At 35.3% G+C, this 24863-nt stretch overlaps 2 protein-coding genes across 2 annotated transcripts; both read right to left on the reverse strand.

Annotated features, from left to right (window-relative positions):
• Nucleotides 1–14: 14 nt before the first annotated feature.
• LOC306849431 (DNA damage-regulated autophagy modulator protein 2-like) lies at nucleotides 15–5991 on the reverse strand (the record flags this gene model as incomplete). Its single annotated transcript, XM_079384445.1, has 7 exons — nucleotides 15–268; nucleotides 413–505; nucleotides 1590–1672; nucleotides 1788–1965; nucleotides 2041–2183; nucleotides 5515–5582; nucleotides 5861–5991. 7 exons carry the CDS (start codon nucleotides 5989–5991, stop codon nucleotides 146–148), a joined length of 819 nt encoding a protein of 272 aa, XP_079240571.1. The 3' UTR covers nucleotides 15–145.
• Nucleotides 5992–10272: 4281 nt separating this feature from the next.
• LOC306849331 (choline/ethanolaminephosphotransferase 1-like) lies at nucleotides 10273–23619 on the reverse strand. Its single transcript, XM_079384278.1, has 10 exons — nucleotides 23362–23619; nucleotides 23186–23255; nucleotides 21299–21700; nucleotides 19816–19963; nucleotides 17305–17446; nucleotides 17007–17091; nucleotides 16658–16789; nucleotides 13855–14013; nucleotides 13399–13524; nucleotides 10273–12092 (listed from the first exon to the last, which is right to left on the reverse strand). The coding sequence occupies exons 3-10, from the start codon at nucleotides 21647–21649 to the stop codon at nucleotides 11958–11960; spliced, it is 1278 nt and encodes a 425-aa protein (XP_079240404.1). The 5' UTR covers nucleotides 21650–21700; nucleotides 23186–23255; nucleotides 23362–23619; the 3' UTR covers nucleotides 10273–11957.
• Between the last annotated feature and the right edge of the window lie 1244 nt (nucleotides 23620–24863).

A 24863-nucleotide genomic window follows, 5' to 3' on the forward strand; every position in this document is an offset into this window, starting at 1 on the left:
ATAACTAGACCCTCTCTCAATATTCTCAGAATAATGCAAAAAGCTTACAGCGTACAGAAGATTCTCTTGAACGTGAAAAGTTTCTCCGGAAACACTCAAGTTTATGAAGCAGAGTCCACTGAATGTGACACAGTGGCAGTGTCTCTCACATGGCACCAGCCAGCAGAGGTGAGCGTTCTCCGTGCTGCATGTGCTCTCTATCTTCATAGTGAGGATAGTTGTAGAGATGGTTACTCTGAAGAACAGGCTGAACCCGCAAAGTGATTTTCTGGAACAAAAGCGGGTTAGTCAAACAGGTATGCAAATTGTATTTTATGCACATACTAAGAATAGATAAAAATACATAGAATTTTACATTATACGATAAATTGTGAATAATTAATTCATGAACCACCACAGTAACAGATCATACCTGGAAATCATGTATGTACGTGAGGAAGAAGCAGATGAAGGCGAATGCCAGAGACCACTCAGCTGCAGCGCTGACCTGGTGTGCTATAAAACCCTAAAATACAGTACAGTTCAACCTTACATCTTTACACACCAATTAATAATGCTGCAGAGCTGCAGTTTTCGGCCAGCAGCTAGCAGCCGTTTCAGAAATGGCAATATGAGATCCTGAAGCAGGAAGGGGCCACATCACCTCTCGTATAATAATCAATGATTATTTTGCATTTTTGTATTCCATTTTTTGTGAATTGTAATTTAATTGAAATGTAAAATGATGTGTGTTTATAATTATTTTATTATTGTAACATTTGTTACAAAAGATTCTATTTCAAACAAATGATAGATGTCAAATAAATCTCTTTTGAACTTTCTACTTATCAAAGAATCTTGACAGAAATGTTTGCCCAAAATATTAAACAGCAAAAACTGTTTTAACATTAATAATAATATATATTATTAATAACTGAGCCCCAATAATAATTGAGCAGCAAATCAGCATATTAGAATGATTTGTGAAGGATCATGTGTCACTGAAGACTGGACTAATGATGCTGAAAATTCAGCTTTGCATCTCAGGAATAAATTACTTCTTAAAATATATTAACAGAAAATAGTTATTTGTAATAATCTTTCACAATATTACAATTTTTAGTGTATTTTATATCAAATAAATGCAGGCATGGTGAACATAAGAGACTTCTTTCATAAACATTTAAAAATAGTGTTTCCATCAGAATTATTATCCTCATACCCAAACTTAACACACTACATAACACTAACCTAATGTAATTTTTCCTCAAATAAAATTTATGTATTATTATTATATATTACTGCTATATTATATTAAACCAGTGTATTTCCATGAAAGTTGAACTTTCATTATATTATACTGACTTAATGTGATTTTTACAGTACATACACCCAAAAATGAAAAAAGAAAGAAAATGAAGTGCATTGAGATCGGAGATATACTATTCCACAGAGCGCCTTCTCATGTACACTGCATATTTTGGCAACTATAGTAAGTCATTTGCATGCAGAAAATTTGCATATAGGTGCAGTATGTATGTAGGTACTATGGTTGAAATATTAAAAGACATTGTACAGTAACTTCAAATCAAGCATATCATCTGTCTTACTCTCTCTTCGGGCTGCCAGTGTAATTTATTAGCTACATCCACGCCAGGCAGGTCATCATACATTAACACAGAGGATATGAAAACTGACACATTCAGTCAAAGAAGCAGAACAGGTATAAGAGTACTGACACAACTGGTCTATAAGGAATATAGAGAACCATTACAAAAAAAAAAGACATTTATTGAGAAAAAGGATATGTGTAATTATGCTAATGAGCGACCACATTCCCACAGCCATACATGCCCACAGAATATCCCTGCCGTGGAAACGCGGCTGCATGCGGTACGACATGCCAGTCTGAACCAGGATATACAACGTCCCAGGACCAAAGGTCAGGCCTGCTCCGAGAAGGTGGATGGATGTCATATCTGTTTTCTGGAGGAATATAAAAACAGTTTCAGAGAACTGAAATTAAACACTCAGACCAGAGAATGAAATTGTGGGTGTCACCTGAAAGTTGGCCACAACGCACATCCCGACAGTGCTGGCGATTCCCATCAGGAGGCCTGTGTAGTTCAGCAGCTGTAAGCCCGACTCAGAGGTTGAAATCAAAGCCTGAACTTGTTTATATCGCACATACATGGTGCCCAACCCTGCAAACACATACAGGAGAGCAGGGATGAATCAGTCTTCTACATCTTCCCAAAATACCCACAAAAAACAAAATAAGAAAAAATATATACAAATTATATTATAAAGAAATAGAACAAACAGAGACAGATTAAATCCAGAGGAACTGTGGCAACGTCTCCAAGATGCTTCAAGAGACCTACCTGCAAAGCTACCTGAAAAACTATGCGCAAGTGCACCGAGGGCAAAAGCGGCTTTAAACGCAAAGAATGGTCACACCAAATGTTGATGTAATTTAGTTAATAGAAGTTAATTGATAAAGAAATTGTATTGACATTATTTTTACAGCATTTTTAAACAACTGCCTAAAACTTTTAACAGGACTGTAACTTTGCAGGTAGGTCTCTTGAAGCATCTTGGAGACGTTGCCACAGTTCTTTAGTCTGTCTCAGTTTGTTCTGTTTCTTCATGTCATTCCAGACAGACTGGATGACGATCAGATCAGATCTCTGTGTGGGGCACTGGCAACAAAAAACTCACTGGATTATTACAATTACTGGTAAAATGACTGTTTGGAAATGTAAACTGATATTTCCTACAGACACACTACGGCAAAAGATAGAAATAACTGGTTTTAACTTTTTTAACTGGTGAAAATACTATTGTTCTAATCATTTTGGCCACCACTGTGTATATATACACACAAAATTATTATTTTTTTGGTGACAATAACTTTTTTGTGACAATAATTCAAAGTTACATATGTTTATATGAATGTTGCTTTTGGTCCCATTTGGCAGCTAAAATATGTTTTTCTTTTATTATTATTTAATTGTACATGTATCATTCACCACTGTTACAAAGCATGGATGTGATGAAGGTAAAATCTGCCTTTATAAATTCTAGTTAATTTATATCTAACTTAATTACGTTATAAATGACTAAGTATGTCAAAGTTGTTTGAGGCAACATTTCAAAGGTTCAGGCTTAGCATTTTCTGAATAAATGAGTAAAAACCAATAAGTATTAAACTATGCTCTCGCTTACACCACACTCACTCATAAGACTGTAGTGCTATAAAATTAGACACTAAAAAGTTAGACATTAATGATATATACAGTGGTGTGAAAAAATGTTGGCCCCCTTCCTGATTTTTTTTTTTTTTTGCATGTTTGTCATACTTTAATGTTTCAGATCATCAAACAAATTTAAATATTAATCAAAGATAACACAAGTAAACACAACATGCAGTTTTTAAATGAAGGTTTTTTTTTTTTATGAAGGGAAAACAAATGCAAACCCACATGGCCCTGTGTGAAAAAGTATTAAAACATAACTGTGGTTTATCACACCTGAGTTCAGTTTCTCTAGCCACACCCAGGCCTGATTACGTCTCAGTTTTGCCAGAAAACATCTTGATGATCCCCAACGAGACAAAAGTTTAACTTTTTGGAAGGTGTGTGCCTCATTACATTTAAAATAAAAGTAACACAGCATTTCAGAAAAAGAACATCATACTAACAGTAAAATATGGTGGTGGTAGTGTGATGGTCTGGGGCCGTTTTGCTGCTTCAGGACCTGGAAGACTTGCTGTGATAAATGGAACCATGATTTCAGCTGTCTACCAAAAAATCCTGAAGGACAATGTCCGGCCATCTGTTTGTGACCTCAAGCTGAAGCGAACTTGGGTTCTGCAGCAGGACAATGATCCAAAACACACCAGCAAATCCACCTCTGAATGGCTGAAGAAAAACAAAATGAAGACTTTGGAGTAGCCTAGTCAAAGTCCTGACCTGAATCCTATTGAGATGCTGTGGCATGACCTTAAAAAGGCGGTTCATGCTTGAAAACCCTCCAATGTGGCTGAATTACAACAATTCTGCCAAGATGAGTGGGCCAAAATTCCTCCACAGCGCTGTAACAGACTCATTGCAAGTTATCGCAAACGCTTGATTGCAGTTGTTGCTGCTAAGGGTGGTCCAAACAGTAATTAGGTTTAGGGGGCAAGCACTTTTTCACACAGGGCCATGTGGGTTTGGATTTTGTTTTCCCTTCATAATAAAAAACTTCACTCAAAAACTACATGTGTTTACTTGTGTTATCTTTGATTAATATTTAAATTTGTTTGATCTAAAACATTAAAGTGTGACAAACATGCAAAAAAATTAAATCAGGAAGGGGGCCAACACTTTTTCGCACCACTGTAGTTATTTCATTTATACATTTAACAGATGCTATTAATCAAAGTGAAAGTGCATTCAAAGCACACAATAATCAATATGTGCTCCTTAGAATCTGAATTCACAATCTTTTCCTTATAGCACCATGCTCTTAGACCTCAGCTGCAGGAACAAATTTCAGAAACTGCCCTGGCTAAAATTTTAGATTTTGTTAATGTTTTTTTCTGAAGAAAGGCAAATATAAATAGTCAGTATAAATGCTGGTTATTGCGTCCCTAAACCCTGGGTTGCTGTTCACATTTGCATTTTTGTGGTGTCAACAATTATAATTAGATAAACACAAAACCACATTTGTTTTTCAACCTTTGAAAACTGGTCAAATTGGCCACATTGAGATCTCATATCTATGGAACCGAACCACACAGGCCTTAAAAATGAATATACCAAAAGAAAAGTTTGTTAATAATTAGAATCTAAAAGGATATTGAAATATCTTTAGCACATCTTGAGGTCGTGCTTGATTTGGGAAGATGATATCTATGGCAGGTATGCTCCAGGCAATTGTTTTGATAGAGGGAAACAATATACATTTCTAGTAATATTCTTCAGACATTCTCTTCAAACGGAAAAACTATCAGCTGTATGCAAAGTGACCCTCTTTGAAAATGTGTTAAATTTAACAATTTATTCATAGGGCCACAATGAAATCCCCATATAGGGCCTTAAAGAGAAGTTTGTAAAGAAACTAAATCTAAAAGAATATTATAAGATCTACTTATTGAGCCATGCAAACTTTGAACTGTCACTAATGGCATCTAACGCAACAAAGATTGCTAGTCAACAGATTTTACCAATCAACAGACCTACCAATGTCTGTGTAAAAGTAAGATGATGCTGCTATCTTTCTAAAGTCATTTTTACCCCCCTGTAATTTGGCTCCAAATCTCAGGTGAAAACTGTCATTTTGTCCCCCCTTTACAAAATAGTGGATTACTCAGTAAATATTCATATATGGCATTTAACATAGCTGGGGACTTCTGGTTGACTTGACATGCAATGACCCAAAACTATGCACTAAACAGCATTGGCTTTTCAAATTCATTTTAAAACTAAAATAAACCAGAGAGTTTGAAATATAATACAGAACTCAAAAGGAAAAAAAACGCAGTTTTACCTAAGAAAGCTGAGATTGACAGCATGAAGCCAAACACACAGCGTTCGGGAACCTCAGTGCCCGTGTCACTACAAACAAAATAATAAATGCACATTTTGACAGACGACAGAAATAAAACAAAGTATGATTTTGAAACAGTCGACTAAAGCTGAAAAATAAAAGACGGTATTTCATAGAATGTCCCTGATCTACAGCCATCAAAGTGATATTACATTAAAAAAGATTTATTCTGGTACATTCCAAGTATTCATGCAACAAGGTCTCCCTTCATAAAATGTTTCTCCAAGCCTGAAATGATGCATGACTCCTCATGGACATCTAGTACAAATGAAACTGAAAAACGTACCTTATGTATGGAACGAGTAGGTCAGCATGGCCCAACACGACCGTTGTGGCATAAGAGACGAGGAATGTAGCAGATGACCAGATAACCAGAGCCACCGGGAGAGCACAAAGCCCCCGCTGAAACCACCACATGCTGCCCTCACACAAGACATTCACTCAGAGATCACCAGCATCAAGAACAATCAGTAACACATACAACAGACAGAAAGTTATACATAGATATACGCACATCAAAACTGAACAAACAAGACTCAAAACGCCCTCATGCAAACTGAAATAAGGGGACGTCAGGTCAGCTGAGACTCAGCATCACCCAATCAAATGGATGTCAGCATCATCTGGTGAAGCACAGAAATTAATGTTCACAAACACAGAAATATAAAGAGATAGATCAGAGGTGGTTAGTGTGGGTTAGTGCCTCTAAAAGCTGAATGATCGCATGTGGTTTTTGTGATGCTCTCCCTAAAGTCCTGTGACCAAAGTCAGCTGACACTCATTCAGCATGATTTCACTTTCTGCGCTCACAAAATGTAAAACTCTCTCTCTCACACACTCAGGCTTACATATTAGGATGAACTTCATGGAAATATACAATAACATGTTCAAAATATAAATATAAAAAATTATATTTTGCACAAAATGAAGGACTATAACAATCTTTTGCATGGTGATATTATTTTCAGATGGAAATTCAACAATCAAAATATAAAATCAAATAGATGCAAAGTGATACCTATTCCATGCAGAAATCTTACCCATGTCTTACAATTTCATTTATGTATAACTGTGTATACATTCATATTAAGTTTATTACTTCAAAACCTAAATATTGGCCTAAATATTTCGAGTGTGACATAAAAAAAAAAAAAAAATGTATGAAATATTTAGTTATCACTTACACATATATTTTTAATATATTAAATGATTCTATTAAAAGTATTTTTGGAAGTACAATTTTAAGCACACCATCGAATAATTTAATATGATCTGATTTTACTTTATGCTGATCAGTGTTGTTTTAGTATAATACACACACACACACACACACACACACACACACACACACACACACACACAGTATCTCACAAAAGTGAGTACACCCCTCACATTTCAGCTACAATTTTAGTACATTTTCTCAAGGGACAATACTACACAAATGAAACTTGGATATATTTTAGATTAGTCAATGTGCAGCTTGTATATTAGCAGTACACATTTACTGTCTTCTAAATATAACTCAACATATAGCCATTATTGTCCAAATAACTGGCAACAAAAGTGAGTACACCCTAAGTGAACATGTCAAAACTGTCCAAATATCTCAATATTTTGTAGGGGAACCACTGTTATCTAGCACTGCCTTAATCCTCCTGGGCATGGAGTTCACCAGAGCTGTACAGGCTGTTGCTGGGATCCTCTTCCACTCCTCCATAATGAAATCACAAGCTGCTGGATGTTAGACGCATGGTGCTTCTCCACTTTCCACTTGAGGATGCCCCACATGTGCTCAATAGAGTTCAGATCTGGAAACATACTTGGCCACTTCATCACCTTCACCAGCAAGGCAGTTGTTATCTTGGCGGTGTGTTCGGTGTCATTATTACATTTGGCACAGTTTCTGAAGGGAGAGCATCATGTACGTAGTGTGTTACTGATGGTAGCCTTTGTTACTTTGGTCCCAGCTCTCTGCAGGTCATTCACTAGGTCCCCCCGTGTGGTTCTTGTGATCCTTTTGACCCCACGGGGTGAGATCTTGCGTGGAGCCCCAGATCGAGGGAGATTATCAGTGGTCTTGTATGTCTTCCATTTTCTAATAATTGCTCCCACAGTTGATTTCTTCACACCAAGCTGCTTGCCTATTGCAGATTCAGTCTTCCCAGCCTGGTGCAGGTCTACAATTTTGTTTCTGGTGTCCTTCGACAGCTCTTTGGTCTTGGCCATAGTGGAGTTTGGAGTGTGACTGTTTGAGGTTGTGGACAGGTGTCTTTTATACTGATAACGAGTTCAAACAGGTGCCATTAATACAGGTAACGAGTGGAGGACAGAGGGGCCTCTTAAAGAAGAAGTTACAGGTCTGTGAGAGCCAGAAATCTTGCTTGTTTGTAGGTGACCAAATACTTATTTTACCGAGGAATTTACCAATTAATTCATTAAAAATCCTACAATGTGATTTCCTGGATTCTTTCCCCCCATTCTGTTTCTCATAGTTGAAGTGTACCTATGATGACAATTACAGGCCTCTCTCATCTTTTTAAGTGGGAGAACTTGCACAATTGGTGGCTGACTAAATACTTTTTTGCCCAACTGTATATGTCTGTTTTTTGAAGCCAGCTTTTGCACCTGACGCACAGCACGAGGACCTAACTTCTTTGATCGACCCTTGCGAGGCCTTTTCTGAGTAGAACCCTTCTTGGAATACCTCTGTCTGTATGATAATGGCCACTGTACTGTAAATCAGTTTCAGGGTGCTCCCGAACTTCTTATAGCCTAGGCCATCTTTGTGGAGAGCTACAATTCTAATTCGTAGGTTAGAGGTGCCACGTTGAACATCCAGTGGTCCGTATGAGAGAATAGCTCTCAAAGCACCAAATTTTAGCTGCTCTAATACAAAATACACAAATTTGCATGGTCAATCAACGTATAGCTATTGCCACAGCCATATTACCCTGCAGCCCAAGACCGGTTGGCCACTGAAGCTAAGCAGGGTTGAGCCTGGTCAGTACCTGGATGGGAGACCTCCGGTGAAAACTAGGTTGCTGTTGGAAGAGGTGTTAGTGAGGCCAGCAGGGTGTGCTCACCCTGTGGTCTGTGTGGGTCCTAACGCCCCAGTGTAGTAACGGGGACACTATACTGTCAAAAAGCACCGTCTTTCGGATGAGCCGTTAAACCGAGGTCTTGACTCTCTGTGGTCATTAAAAATCCCATGGCACTTCTCATAAAGAGTAGGGGTGTAACCCCAGTGTCCTGGCCAAATGCCCTCTACTGGCCCTTGTCTATCATGGCCTCCTAATAATCCCCATACACTTGATTGGTTCAATGACTCTCTCGCCTCTCCACCTGTAGCTGGTGTGTGGTGAGCGCACTGATACCGTTGTCCTGTGGCTGCCGTCGCATCATTCAAGTGAATGCTGCACACTGGTGGTGGTTGAGGAGAGACCCACCACATGATTGTAAAGCGCTTTGGGTGTACAGCAATACACAATAAAGTAAAAAAAAAAAAAAAAAAAAATAGCTCTTATCACTTACTATATAGTTACTTATCACTACTCACTTTTGTTGCCAGCTTTTTTGACAATAATGGCTGTATGTTGAGTTGAAGACAGCAAATCTTTACTGCTATACAAGCTGCACATTGACTAATCTACAATATATCCAAGTTTCATTTCTATAGTATTGTCCCTTGTACTAAAATGGTTGCCGAAATGTGAGGGGTGTACTCACTTTTGTGAGATACTTATATGTTAATATTGTTTTCTCTTTTCACGGAAATGAATTTTGTTGCTTCAGTAATTTTCATTAGTTCGTTTAATTGTTAAGTATGTCTGTATAGTATTTATTCATTTCTATTAGATATTTGAGAAATTTAGTTTTATCAACAAGCTGAAATAAACTAAATTTAAGATTTATTTTTCTATTTTATTTGAAGTAACAATAATGTTTTTTTTTTAAAGTTAACTTTAATAACCCATTTAATAATAATAATAAAAAAAAGCAGAAAACAAGATGTATTACAGAAGTGAGAATTATTATAATGAGAATTTTGTGAGAAATAATGTCCTAATATATTTAATATGCATTGACACAAAAGATTGATGAATTTCAGTTTTGTTTAAGGTGTTTAAATCAACAGTTTTACAGTAACCGTAAAGTGCATGGATTTAATGTGGATTAAAAGGCCCCATTTGGAAAGAGCCACTTTGGTCAGAAAGGCCACACAAACACTATAACGTTGCTTAGAGTTTGGAGGCGGTGAGGCCCACATTAACTGCTGCACAATAGAGATGATTCATTAATGAATAATGTATGACTGTAACTGAAAAATACACACTGTTCATTTACACAAAGCACAGTACTGAAGTTCTTATAAAATAGGGTTTTGAAATTATTATTATATAAGCATATATGTTGCTCCAAAATTTACTTCACAGGAAAACATTACTATACACCGTTATTTTAATATCATTGATTAAATATTACTAAAATCTGTATTTTTTTTTTTTTTTTTTTTCAGTAATTTTGTTTTGTTTGCATCTTCGCATTATTTTAATGTGTCTATATAGTTTTTATTATTATTATTTTTTAATTAATTTGAATGTTAGTCTTTTTAATGGTTTTAGTTATGGCATGTCGAAAACCATGGTACATTTTTACTAACAACTATACTAAAACAAACTGAGGCAGTGATCAAGAAATCTGTTAACATAAATATAACAATCTTTATTTCATGGCCATTAGTCTATTACAAAATTAAGTATTTGCTGTAAATCAACAAAACAACAAAAGTCCTGGTCAAGGTACAAATTAAACATGTATTGTAGATGCAGCGACAGACAATTTTCTTCAACTATGTGTGTATTGCAGCTTTGGTTAACCTCAGAGCGGCCCGGGTGAACGGGTGACGTATTTAAAAAATACAAATAAAAAGGGAGAAACACAAATAGACAGAAAGCCACTTAAATAACGTTCACAACAGGATTAAAACATTTTCAATAAAAGTCTCAAACCGAGACTAAAACAACACGTACAAGCAACTGCTCAGAGGTAGATGCAAAACAATAACATATTTTGAGAAATTTACATGGAGTTCGGCCACTCTGTTCATATTCTACGCTTGGAAGCACCCGATACAGAACCGCAGAGTTAATGTCTATCGTTTTGCAATACAAATCTGTCAAAAAAAAATTTAAAATCCTGTTCTCTCTAAAACAAATTGGCATGAAGGTAAAAAATATATGACTGATTTCAGATTGCTAATTTAATAACGCAACATGCAGGAATATGAAATTGCATCCTTGTTGAGTATGATGCTCACAAACAAAATATGATGTACACAAGAAAAAAAATATTTTTTTTTAAATCCAAATTTTACTGTGCATAGAGTATACCGAAAGTGACAAATAAAAGGCACAAAAATAAATTAGCACAAGTTCACATTAACTGAAGTATTTTGACCACAAACACCGATTTTTTAAGGTTTTAATGTCTGTTATTAAGGGTTCATATATGTACAGTTTAACTCACTTACAACCATTCTAGACGCCTATCTTGGCCCCAGTTATTATTAGGAAAATACGGCACTATCAAAATACTGTTTATAATACAGATTTGATCATTTAGTGACATTGGCATACCTAAATAATAATAATAATAATAATAATAATCCCCTCCAAAACACTACAAACACAAAGTAACAAATGCATAGAAAGAAAAATGATACATACTGTATAGATTAGTTTACTGAATGACATCAGATCTAAATTCTTGATATTTGCACCTGTTTTTCTTGTCATAAGGTCTGATGTTATCTCTTACCTCTCTCTGAATGCTCTCTGCTCCTCTCAGACAACAGCACAGCTTTGTACTAGCAACAGCGACACTGGCGTTTAAGTTTAAATTTTGACATTTCATTTTGCAGTAAACAGCTGCGAAGTTTCCAGGTAATGAAATTACGAAATGACATTCAGATGGATTGTTCTGTAAATGGAATTAATTCTACACTGCTGGGCAAAATACTTGGTGCAAAACAAAACAAAATGAAAAGGAACAAAACAAACACAAATGAAACAAAAAAAAAAAAAAACATTTAAACTGTAAAATAAACATTTTTAAACATTCATAGTTGTGGCCTCTGTGGCATATCTTCTAACTATGGCACACAAAACTAGTCATCTAACAACAAAATACTGACAACTGAATGGCGTTCTAACTGTAGGATGTATATTCTATTTAATATTACCTTTCGTCCTTCAAATATCCTCTCTCTTCATTATAAGAACAAAATTCGAAACTGCAGCCATTTGGGCTCGGTCTCTCTGTGAGCTGTTTTACATTCAAGTGCGTGACCTACTGGAGGTGTTTGAGGGAGAGGGGACGCGAGGTTAGTGATTTCTGCTGTCTGCCTGAACTCTGGATGGAGACGGAGGCTGGATGCTGAAGACACGGATGTTTAAGTGTGAGGCGATCTGGTTACAGACACTCACGCAGTACCGCACCAGATCAAACGCCGACAGCACCTACAAACAGAAAGGAAAAACCTAAAGCATGGCAAATGCATTTTTGATAAACCAAGATGAAGAAGTTAAAAGCAGTGAATTGCAAGAGCTTTTTTAAGAGGTATGCTTTTTTTGGATTAAATAAAGGTGAAGATCCTGCACTGTGTACAGTTAATAAATTAAGATTTTTATACTTTCATAAAAAACTTTTATACAGCTTGTCCCCTTCTGATTATAATGCTAGTTAAGGTGTCTAGAACCAAAAAGTCATCATTTATTTGTTCCACCCACTCTCTTAGACCCTTAGAGGTATATGCTACTGTAACTTCGCAAGACTTCTATACATCTGATATGATTAACAAGCATCTTCACAAGTGAGTAATAAGGAGATGAATACTAAATAGATGAATGAAATGGTGAAATGTTAAAGTCAATGTGAAACCCCATTCACAATCCATTTTACTTCTGCTGTCAGACACATTTCCAGGCGAAACAGGATATTCAGTGATAAAAATAAAAATTAGACATACATACCTATGGAGGCCTGTTTCCGCCAATTAATAAAAAAATAAAAAAAGGCAATTGCGACTGTATTCTCCAATTCAGATTTTTCTTGTAATTGCGAGTTTACATCTTATAAACTCAAAATTGCAATTTGCGAGTTATAAAGTCAGAATTGTGGGATATAAAGTTGCAATTGCATGTTTCAGACTTTTTTATTATGAGTTTAAATCAGGCAATTCTGACATTTTCTAGCAATTGTGAGTTTATAACTCGCAAATCTGACTATTTTTTCAAAGTTGTGAATTTCTATCATGCAATTCTGCCTTTGTAACTCACAATTATTAGTTTACATTTCATATTTCTGACTTTATAACTTGCAACTGTGATTCTCTGAAGTAAAAAAATCAGAATTGTGAGATAAAAAGTTAATTCAATGGTGGAAACAGGCTTCCACACATACCTCAATGTGTTTGTTAAAAGTGTAAATAGATCCAAGTTGTTTCAGAGGAAGTGCAGGTCATTATATTATAGATTTCTTTTTAAATATGAAATCATGTGAATAATTGCGCATAATATGACCAGGAAAGTTTATCAAGAAGGTAAATAGTGGCAATTCTGATATCATGTTGACTTGAATGTGCCTGTAATTGTGACGTCACGACCATGACGGTTTCTGAATGACCTTTGTTTCAACAACTACTCTCAGCAGACCGTGTAAGAAGCCATGCGATGTGAAAATCAAAGTATGCCTACATACTACACTGAGCTCTTTATTTCAAAAGAGCAAGGAAAATCCATGTTTCCAGACAGATCTTACACGTACCAGAGCGACCCACAGAAGATAGTACTCATTAATGAAACTGTTGAAGTACTGGTTCAGAAACAGCAGCGCTGGTCCGGTGAAAGCCAGGTCGTTACGATGCATTTCACTCTTTGTCATATGAGCAACCTAGAAAACAAAGCAGATGTGACTGTACTGACATTTACATTAACTGATGCTAATGTGGTTTGGGTGTGACAGATGTCTAACAGACAACAATGTTTAGTATATTTATATAAAAATATGCAGAAAATCTCACCAACAACCTATTTATGCTTGCATGCAAGCTATAATTCTTCCTAACAGCAATAAAAACCAAGCAAAGTCTAAATGTTCAGGTAGAGATATATCAATAATCTGCCAGAAGTATTCATACAGAATGTGTTAGAAGCAGTTTATTTTAGTACTTATTTAGTGAAGCTGAAATGAACAGTATACTGATGTCATTCAGGATCTTACCACCAGTCTGTTGGTGAGTTTGGCTGAGACACATCCAAACGCTAAGACATAGAGACAGGGATGTCTCTCGAATAGCTGCACTGATGACTTCTTATAGATCATTAGAGCAAGTGTGATTACCACTCCTATATGGAAGGATGGGGACAAAACGCTAGTTCCCTAATAAAAGAAGAAAAATAGTTGTGTGATTAATTTAGAGAGAGACATATAGTAACAAGATTTTTTTGATAATTAGTTCACATCATGTATGTTTAACAAAGCATGTCTGATCCATACTAGATGAAAAATGTCTGATACATACTATATAAAAAAAAAAGATTGCTTATTATTTCACAGCAGTTTTCAGTCACTCGTTTCACAAACAGAGATATTTTATACTTAATTTTAAACAATTTTATTTCAATTAAAAAAGCAGTTTACTTTTAAAATTAAAAATACATAATGGGAGACACTGCAGGCAAAAGCTATTTTTTTTCATGCACCTGTCAAGTTTGAGATTTGGGGCTTTTTGGCAGTGTTTTTTTCAGACTAGTGAAAAGAAAACACCCAAAAGACACTGTTAAGTGTTTCTTTTATAGCACTTTATTTACTTGAGTCAATAGATTTAAATTACAATACGTATATATATATATATATATATATATATATATATATATATATATATATATAAAAATAAAGGTTGTTTTCTCAAAATGAGTTTTTTCTCCTACACTGAGCCATAAATCTCCACTTCAGTAGCACTTACAGTACACACACCAACCTTTACATTTTTATTCCTGTCTATTAGGGCTGCATGATTATAATAATTGTTGATTATTCCCTTGAGATTGTAATTGCGATTATTAATAACGGTTATGTTGAACAGATTTATGCCATTGTTTGAATATGCATGCCATATTTTTATATAAAATATATATTTAAAAAAAGGTTGAAAACACTCTTCCTGAACTTTTATTGCTTTTCTATAGCATTGAGCCTCAAATGTCAACTATTGGTTTGGTTTGAAAAATTATGCATGGTATAATAATGTTATACTAAAACTAAAATAAAAAAATGGTTTAGTAAAGCTATACATTTCATTTACAATTAAACAGACACAATTTCTAATTACAGTAACATTTTACAGTATTATTTATATATATATACAATTTATATTATAAGGGCTCCAAACAGTAGCCTAAAGATATTGTCAATTACAAAATCAACTGATAGAATAATTAACAAAATAATGTAATTATATTCCATTACTCCTTTTACATATTTAGTATATTAACCCTTGTGCAAGTTTTTGGACATTTTTGTCCATTTTAGTTTTTTCTTTCTCGATAATTTTGCCTGTGTTAATGCTAACTGCATAAATTTTGGCTCAGATGAGTATTTTTATTGGAATTTTAATATTCCACCCTCATTTCCTTTAATAAATCTATTTTGCACTAGGTACAAAAAATAGTTCCTCTCAGCGCCTTTTGGACAAAAATGTAAAAAATTACTGTAAAATGATGAAATTTTTGTTAATAGGCTTTCATTCTGCTGGCAAGGCTTTAATTTTTTTTCTTTTTTTTTTTACCAGATGGTGCAGTTTCTTTCAGGTTTGGTCTATAAAGCAAATACTTGCTTTATTCCTGTTTTCTGCTTCTGCATATTATAGAGTCAACTGGACAAATAAAGCTATAATGGTGTGGGTGTGTTGGTATGGATGTCAGAGTGTGGTTTGTATGCGTGTCATAAAAAAATGTGTGTGTGTGTGTGTGTATTCTTGTAATATTTGAGAGAGAAAAACTTTACCGCAAATCACAAATCCAACCACTGTGTGCACCAGCAGAGTTTTGCTGGCATCTAATGGGGAAAATTTGGTACTGCGCCAAAACAAAATTTTACTGAAAGCTAATTTTTTGAGATATCAACCTCAAATTTGGAACACAACTTGTTTAGATTTATGGCTTTGATTTTCTAGCAGGTTTAGAGTTCAACAGGTTTCATTAAATATAATTTTTTTTTATAAAATATTGTTCATAAATAACTTTCATAAACTTAAACCTGTGTAACATTTTTTAAGTTTCAGTTTTTAAACTTTTTTTTTTACTTCAACAATAACCTGCCATGGGTCTTCTTTAAAATGTGACTTTTTTTTATTGATGCACAAGGGTTAATGATACTCAATATGAATATCCTACTTTTCTGCCAACATACCATTGTTACCGTTAGTGTTACTACAGTAAAACTATGGTAAATGTGGGTGATTTGTGGATTGAAACGTCTTCTAACTGCATTGTTGCACTGTTTCTGCTGCTTTCTACATCAGTTTTGATGAGAATAACAGCTCCGGTTTATTTGGCTTTAAACTTGTTTTCTGTCTTATTTTCAGAATTAAGGAGTGACAAAAATGAGATGCCTAAAATTCCCTCTGTAAAAACTTTTGACTTCTATTTCAAAAATTAAACAAGAATTTTGAAACTGACATCATCCAGTGTTTAGATTTGCGTACTAGAAATGTATGCAAATTAGCACATATTTCATTAAATCATGACTCATTTGCATATTTAAACCTAACATTGCAGAAAACCTGTAATACAACAAATGTTCGCAATTATCAATGTAATCAATCAGCTGGGTAAGTAAGGCAATAACTACTAGTTTTTATTTTTTTAACCCTATTCACCTGCAGTGTCTTGCCTTAAATAACACAAAATTATGAATTTTACATCCAAGCAATGAACGACAGTGTTCACAATGCATTTTGTCAAGTATTTTAGCATTTCTTTTTAGTGGTGCAGAAATCACCCACACTTTAGTTTTAACTTACCGCAATAGTAGATCCATTTTTGCCCATTCCGCCTGTAAATATAACCCGGAAATAGTTTGTGCAGGAGAAAATGGCACCCAGAAGAGTAAAAAGGGCCGGTATTATTTTAGTCTGGATATTTATCATAGGGATCTGAAAGATTGAAAACAAATCTCTCATATCCTGTTCCCAGTCATCACATACATGAGTGCTTTTCATTGGGATTCTGCATTTCACCAAACACATGCAACATGCAAGAGAATCAGATTTCCTGTCTGACCATGATATACAGATTGAACATGTTTGTCCTTGAACATATGGTCTAATCATATGACCAAAATATGAAAGAATTAAGATTGATTTAAATTACCACAGATTGCCAAAAATCCGTTCCTCCAATGGCAGCCAGTAAGTACATGATTATAATGTAGATTTGAACCTCAGTCACATCAATTCTGCACAAGCAAATAGCAAAAGTGATTAAAAGAAGAAAATAAAATGAGTTAATTATCAATCTCACTCAATTCTTGCTTTTCGTGTTCTCTCTGTAGTCCTTTATCAAGCTGCTGGTTTCCCATGAGCAGAACAGAAAGTTCAAATAACATCTGTGCACTGAATGTGAAGTACAGGTGCCATCGATAATGATTAAGTAAATTGTTTTCACTCACATGCCAAAGCGCAGCGTTCCAGAAACATACGTCTGCCAGTGGGCACAATAAAACATGAAGATGCCCACAAAACAACAGAAAAACATCCAGTCAGGGTGAGTGCCCAGCTGCACTGCTATACAGGTGCCCAGGACCACAAACACTGCATCAGAGAAACACACAAAACAACTAAACATATATATTTATTTTCTATATACACTTCTACGTCTGTACAGTATATAGTGCATTATTTAATTTTCTGTTTTACTTTTATTAGTGTTATATTCCATCTCTACGGTGTTATTCTTATGCATGTCTGCACAATCACGTATATGTCTGTACTTTCTTCTGCACTGGAAGCTCTTGTCGTCACGTCAAATTCCTTGTGTGTTTAAACATATTTGGTAATAAAGCTCTTTCTGACTTCTGATATACAGTGTGTGTGTATATATATATTCATATATTCAGGGATGCACAGAAAATCAGCCCAAAAAAGAATCCAATAACAGAATCTGTGCATACATGTGAAATTGGATCGAATAAAATTGTAAATTTAGATGAAAGATACATTTCTGAAGTATTTTTCCACAATATTTTTTTATAATAGAACACCAGTCCACGCTATTCTGGTAAGAAATACATTATAATATAAAAATAAAGAATTATAATATTATAATAGAATAGCTTTTTATAATAGACAAAGATTTTTATATAATGTTTTGTTTTTTAGCCCAGTATGTCTAGAATTTTAGGTTTCAGCCAATATAATTTATCATCCGTTTTTATTGATACGTAATACATTTTAATCTATACATCTCTACTCAAATGTACACTACCAGTCAAAAGTTTTTAAAAAGTAAGATTTTTAATTAAAGAATTCTCTTCTGCTCACCAAGTCTGCATTTATTTGCTCCAAAATACAGTAAAAGCAGTATTTAGCCCTATTCGGACGGGACTAGTTTTCTAAACTACGTTCGAGTTTCGATTCTTATCACCTGACGTCTGCGATTTTCATGTACCAATTCGGACAGGACTAACATTTCCGTGTTTGTCACAGAGGTGGGAGGGTCTGTTTTGGACATCTGGGCATTTCAGAGATCACGCGCTCTGTATATGTGCATTGCGTATCATTCGGATTGATTACCATAATCACACAAATACTATGGTGAAGCTAGTATAGCAAAACCATGTTAATGTGTGGTTACTTTAGTTATTTATTTCTAGTAAACTCGTGTTTAATTTTCATAAAGGTACAATTAAAATATTATGTAATTGAGTGCAGAAATGAACGCAAATAATTTTCCCTGACGCTGATTAAAATAGCCAGTCTTAACAGTGATCTGGCTCTTGATTTTATTATTGTCTCTTTTTTTTTAATCATTATTTATTTCTAGTCCCATCCGAATACGGCTTTTGTTTCTCTGTGTCTTGTGTTTCCCCTCCTCTAGTGCCCATATTTGGTCTTCCTGTTCCTGTCCTCGTTTATAGTCCTCATTAATTGGTTAGTCCCCAGCCCTGTGTTATTAATTATCTAGTTTTGTCTCCCCTTCTTAAGCCCTGTGTTTCCCTGCCTCTGTGTCTGGTCTAATCGTCATTCGATGGTCTTCATGTGGTTATCAGTGTCTCCTGCGATCCCTGAGTTTGTTAAATAAAAGTCTTTTGTTGTTGAAGTTCCTCGCCTCCTCGTTCCCTTCTCCTGAGTGTGTTGCGACAGTATTATTGTGATTTTTTTTCTATTTAAAATAACTGCTTTCTATTTGAATATATTTTAAAATGTAATTTATTCCTGTGATCAAAGCTATATTTTCAGCATCATTACTCCAGTCTTCAATGTCACATTATCCTTCAGAAATAATCCTAAATATTATGCTGATTTGCTGTTCAAGAAACATTTATTATTATGATTACTATTATCAATATTTAAAACAACTGAACACATTTTGTTCAGGATTCTTTGATGAATAGAATCAGATCAACGAATAGAATTCTTTGCTCAGCATTTATCTGAAATAAAAAAAGCTTTTGTAACATTACATACTACATCAGGGGTCTCCAACCCTGCTCCTGGAGAGCTACCATCCTGCAGATTTGCACACCTGAAGCAGCTAATCAAGGTGTTCAGGGCTACCTGATAATTACGTTTTGGCTCACACCCTAAAAGTGGCAATTTTAACAAGCTATACAAATTTATCTGTGGGGTATATTGAGCTAAAACTTCACATATATGCTCTGGGGACATCAGAGACTTATTTTACATCTTGTAAAAAGAGGCATAATAGGACCCCTTTAAAATAGAAAGCAGTTATTTTAAATGGCAAAAATATTTCATAACATTACTGCTTTTGCTGTAATAAATGCATGCTTGGTAAGCAGAAGAGAATTCTTTAAAAAACATTAAAAGTCTTCCTGTTCAAAATCTTTTGACTGGTAGTGTATAGAGCTCAATCTTTTAAATGAATTTAATAATAAAGTAATAAAATATAGTGCCATGGATCTACGTGTAATATAGTAGCTGACTGTATGTGAGCAGACCTGTAGAGAGGGAGTCACAGCCATGGTCAAAGAGCTCTCCGAGTGGTGTGCTGCTATTGGTCCGTCGTGCCTGCTTTCCATCTATGGCATCCAATGATTGGTAGATGAACAGACCTAAAGCACAGGCTAAGTATGCCCATGTTGGTGCCTGAAAAAAAGATAAAACGTGCTTAAAATTCTGTCCACTTGGATGCTTTTCACTGACTTTGTGAAACAATGGCCAACATGCAAGTTCATACTAGAGCCACAAAGGTGGATATGAATGTGTTCTTTTATCTCTATAAGCCCTGTTGTGGATACAAATGGCACGAGGAGAGAGAGGGTGTCGTATTGCAGACTTGAGCAATGTAGATGCTTTCCATAACAGCAGGAATCATAAGACTGTTATAGCTGATAAACACAGACCGTTACAGCTGACAGAACAAGCTGTGTCTGACAATACACAGTGTCTTACTGCACTGTTTAAACACACCACAGCAATGATCTCCTCTGGAGAGCTCAGAATATACTAAATTATGGCCTTCATAGACTATATGCAAGGCAGGAGAAGAAGAACAGTCAAGAATTTACTGCAATTGCAACTATATATTTTATAGTTACACTTAGACCGATATTAAAATCAGCAAAAAAGACCACATCCTACTGCCTAAGTTAAACGAAACTGATATTAAAGTTGACAAAAGATCATGTCCTAATGGTCACTGCTACAACTGAACTAAATCTAAACCTGATAAAAAAGGTCATGTCCTAATGGTGACCACTGTAAAAGCTACTAAACAATCATAATTAGATTGATCTTAAATTGGATTAATTAAAAATAATCAACAACAACAACAAAGTATGATGCTATAATAGCTATTATATACTTAAAAGTTTACTAAACTGATATTAAAACCAAAAGAAAAGACAATGATGATGGCCACTGCAATAACTATTCACACTAACTAAAACCGATATTAAAAATCAACATCCTAATGGTGACCACTGCAACAGCTGTTAAATATTCATAATTAAAATATAACTGATTAAAATCAACAAAAAAGGCCAGATAACTACTCTAAAAGCTACTTCGTATTCATAAATTGACTGAACTGATATTAAAAGCAACAATAACAAAAAATGTCCTAATAGTGGCAACTGCAAAAGTAAATATTTGATTAAAACTGATATTAAAATCAACAAAAAGAAAACATCTTGATAATGACCATTGCAACCGCTGTTTAATTCGAAATTCGAAACGATATTAAAATGAGCAGAAATGAATGTAACTGACCACTGTAACGGCTGCTAAATAACAATAACTACACTAAAACTGATATTATAATAATGAATAATAATTAAAATAACTGCTAAATATTTTTCTCATCACATTTTGCATTGACATTATTTTGAATCTGCAGCATACCACTGTTTAATTAAGATTTGTAGCTGATCTGTTTAAAGCAGTAATGGAATCTACTGAAGCAGTGAAAGTGCACAATACCTGCTCGGTGGCAGTAGGACAGTAGTACACCAGTATCAGAGTACTGATAATATTAGTAGCGAGTCCCACTATGGTGATGAGGTTCGGCGCCATCCAGAGAGGCACTTTGCTCACCAGCCAGCACCAGAATCCCTGCATGAAGGGCTCCAGGAGGGACTGTCCTGCACTGCTGTACTGATGCTCTTCCAGCCTCTTCAGCTGCTGCCGGGACAGACGGGTTACGGGAAGCTCCATCAGCTTGGCCAGGAGACCGGGGCCCTCTTCCACACCCGGTGCGTTCAGGTCACGAGCCACGGAGAAATTATTGTCGGAATCGGGCTGAGCCCGGACAGGTCTCTTGTGTGAGCTCATGCTTCTCTGCGTGGGCAGCGTTGAATCCACAATGAGATTATGGTATTAGATCTATGGGAGCAAATACAGTGGCATGCATAATTTATTTTTGAACAAAATGAATGGAAGAACTCTGTCACTACTGGAATTTATGATTAACAGAAAGTTTTTGTGGGGTGGTGTAATATTTACTTAGTTAACTGCTATTTAGTAAATGATTAATATACGCTACAGTCAAGCTACACTACAGTCTGGAACAATCAACAAGTTAAATGTATTGCTCAAGGACAACAGATCAACGTTTTAAAGATCAAATGGGACGAGGACTGTTTTCTACAAACAAAATTAGCTGTATATTTTTTTTGAATCCAATTATAATCAACAGTATATGCATATGTATATACATACATACACTGATATTAAAGTGAATTAATTAAATTTTTTAAATTAAATTTTAACATTTTAAATAAAAATGACAGGTTATGAATATTTCATTATATTGTAGATGTTCAACCAGCGCCAGAACAAAATTATAAGCAATAATATATAAATTTTTAAATGTATAATTATAAACTGATATAATACTTAATTTTAATTTAATATTTTTTCATTTTAAAAATGAGTATAGCAGATGTTCTACTGGTAGTTTTATACATTATTTGATGCCTTTTAATATAATTTTGATAAAATGATAAACAAATATTTATTTTATATAAATATCATTTATACTTTGATGCCTCTTAAAATATTTTGCTCTGTCTTCGACCTCAACTTAAGAATTTTGTCAACTTTAATGAGTACAGAAGTAGGCCAATACAGTTGATCTCACAGCTATTAAACAAAGAGAACATTATTTCTGTAATTTAATAGGGTGTTCAGTCCCTATATCATTTTATGTGACATATTTGACCCTGGACCACAAAACCAGTCGTAAGTAGCACGGGTATATTTGTAGCAATAGCCAACAATACATTGTATGGGTCAAAATGATCGATTTTACTTTTATGCCAAAAATCATTAGGATATTTAGTAAAGATCACGTTCCATGAGGATATTTTGTAAATTTCCTACCATAAATATCTCAAAACTTAATTTTTGATTAGTAATATGCATGGCTAAGAACTTCATTTGGACAACTTTAAAGGCAATATTTTGAGAACCCTCAGGTTCCAGATTTTCAAATAGTTGCATCTCAGTCAAATATTGTCAAAATCTTATTTATTCAGCTTTCAGATGATGTATAAATCTCAATTTCAAAATATTGACCTTTTTGACTGGTTTTGTGGTCCAAGGTCACATAAAAGTAAATATAAATGTGATATATTTATTTTTGTACATCTATAATTATATTAAATACATTTTAGAGGAGGTGTGATTAATGAAGTTGGGTTGTGATCAACAGTACCTTTGTTTACCCACCACCCTAAAATACACCTGACAGTACAGGAAGAGGGCAGTTACAGCAAGGAAAGATAAGAGAATGATGCATTGGGATGTAATAAAACCAAACCCTTAACCTATGGCATTGATCTGCAGTGTGTTTAATGAGGTGCTCACCAGCTGACTGTATTTAAGAGTATTTAACAGCCCATGCAAATCTGGAGGATGACGTCAGCTTGATGGCGATCTGTCAGACGAGATGATAAATGTGACATACGTATACAATTTTAATTATTTTGAACACGTTTTTAGAGGCAGTGTGATTAATGAAGTTGGGTGGTGATCAATAGTACCTTTGTTTACGTGGTGAAGATGTCTTTTCTCCCACCAGCATTACACTGGAGATGCCCGTGTGATGGCAAAAGTTGAATTCTTAAATTAATTACAATTCAATGAAAAGAAATGCCGGACCGAAGAGACGTTCACGGCAACGGAGAAGACGCTTAGGTCAGTTAAAGGATGGTTAACCGACTGCAGGGCAAACAGCGTGGATAAAGATGCAGAGGCGTGAAAAGCGCGTCAATAACGCAACGACAACGCCTTCCGGAAGTAGGCATTTCAAAATAAAAGCAAGCGATAAAATATATTAGTTTTTAGAATCTAAAAAAATTAGAATATCATAAAAAAGGTCAATATTTTTTGTCACTCATTTCAGAAAGTGAAACCCATGTATTATATAGATTCATTACACATAGAGTGAAACATTCCAAGCTTTTATTTCTTGAAATTTTGATGATTATGGCTTACAGATAATGAAAACCCAGTGTCTCAGAAAATTAGAATATTACATAAGATCAATAAAAAAGGATATTTTAAACAGAAATGTCAGGCTTCTGAAAAGTATGTTAATTCCTATGCACTCAATACTTGGTTGGGCCTCCTTTTGCATGAATTACTGCATCAATTCAGCGTGGCATGGAGGCAATCAGCCTGTGGCACTGCTCAGGTGGTTTGGAAGCCCAAGTTGCTTTCATAGCGGCCTTCAGGTCATCTGCATTGTTGGGTCTGGTCACTGGTGTCTCTCATCTTCCTCTTGGCAATACCCCATAGATTCTCTATGGGGTTCAGGTCAGGCGAGTTTGCTGGCCAATCAAGCACAGTAACGCCATGGTCATTGAACCAGCTTTTGGTACTTTTGGCAGTGTGGGCAGGAGCCAAGTCCTGCTGGAAAAGGAAATCAGCATCTCCATAAAGCTTGTCAGCAGAAGCAAGCATGAAGTGCTCTAAAATCTCCTGGTAGATGGCTGTGTTGACTGTGGACTTCAGAAAACACAGTGGACCAACACCAGCAGATGACATGGCAGCCCAAATCATCACTGACTGTGGAAACTTCACACTGGACTTCAAGCAACATGGATTCTGTGCCTCTCCAGTCTTCCTCCAGGCTCTGGGACCTTGATTTCCAAATGAAATGCAAAATTTACTTTCATCTGAAAATAGGACTTTGGACCACTGAGCAACAGTCCAGCTCTTTTTCTCCACAGCCCAGGTAAGACGCTTCTGACATTGTTTCTGTTTCAGAAGTGGTTTGGTATCCCTTTTCCTGAAGACGTCTGAGCGTGGTGACTCTTGATTCACTGACTCCAGCTTCAGTCCCTTGTGAAGCTCTCCCATGTGTTTGAATCAGCTTTGCTTGACAGTATTCTCAAGCTTGCGGTCATCCCAGTTGCTTGTGCACCTTTTCCTACTCAATTTCTTCCTTCCAGTCAACTTTGCATTTAATATGCTTTGATACAGCACTCTGTGAACAGCCACACCTTTCAGTAATGACCCTCTGTGACTTACCCTCTTTGTG

The sequence above is a fragment of the Barbus barbus genome (assembly GCF_936440315.1).
Source record: "Barbus barbus genome assembly, chromosome: 29".
NCBI lineage: Eukaryota > Metazoa > Chordata > Actinopteri > Cypriniformes > Cyprinidae > Barbus > Barbus barbus.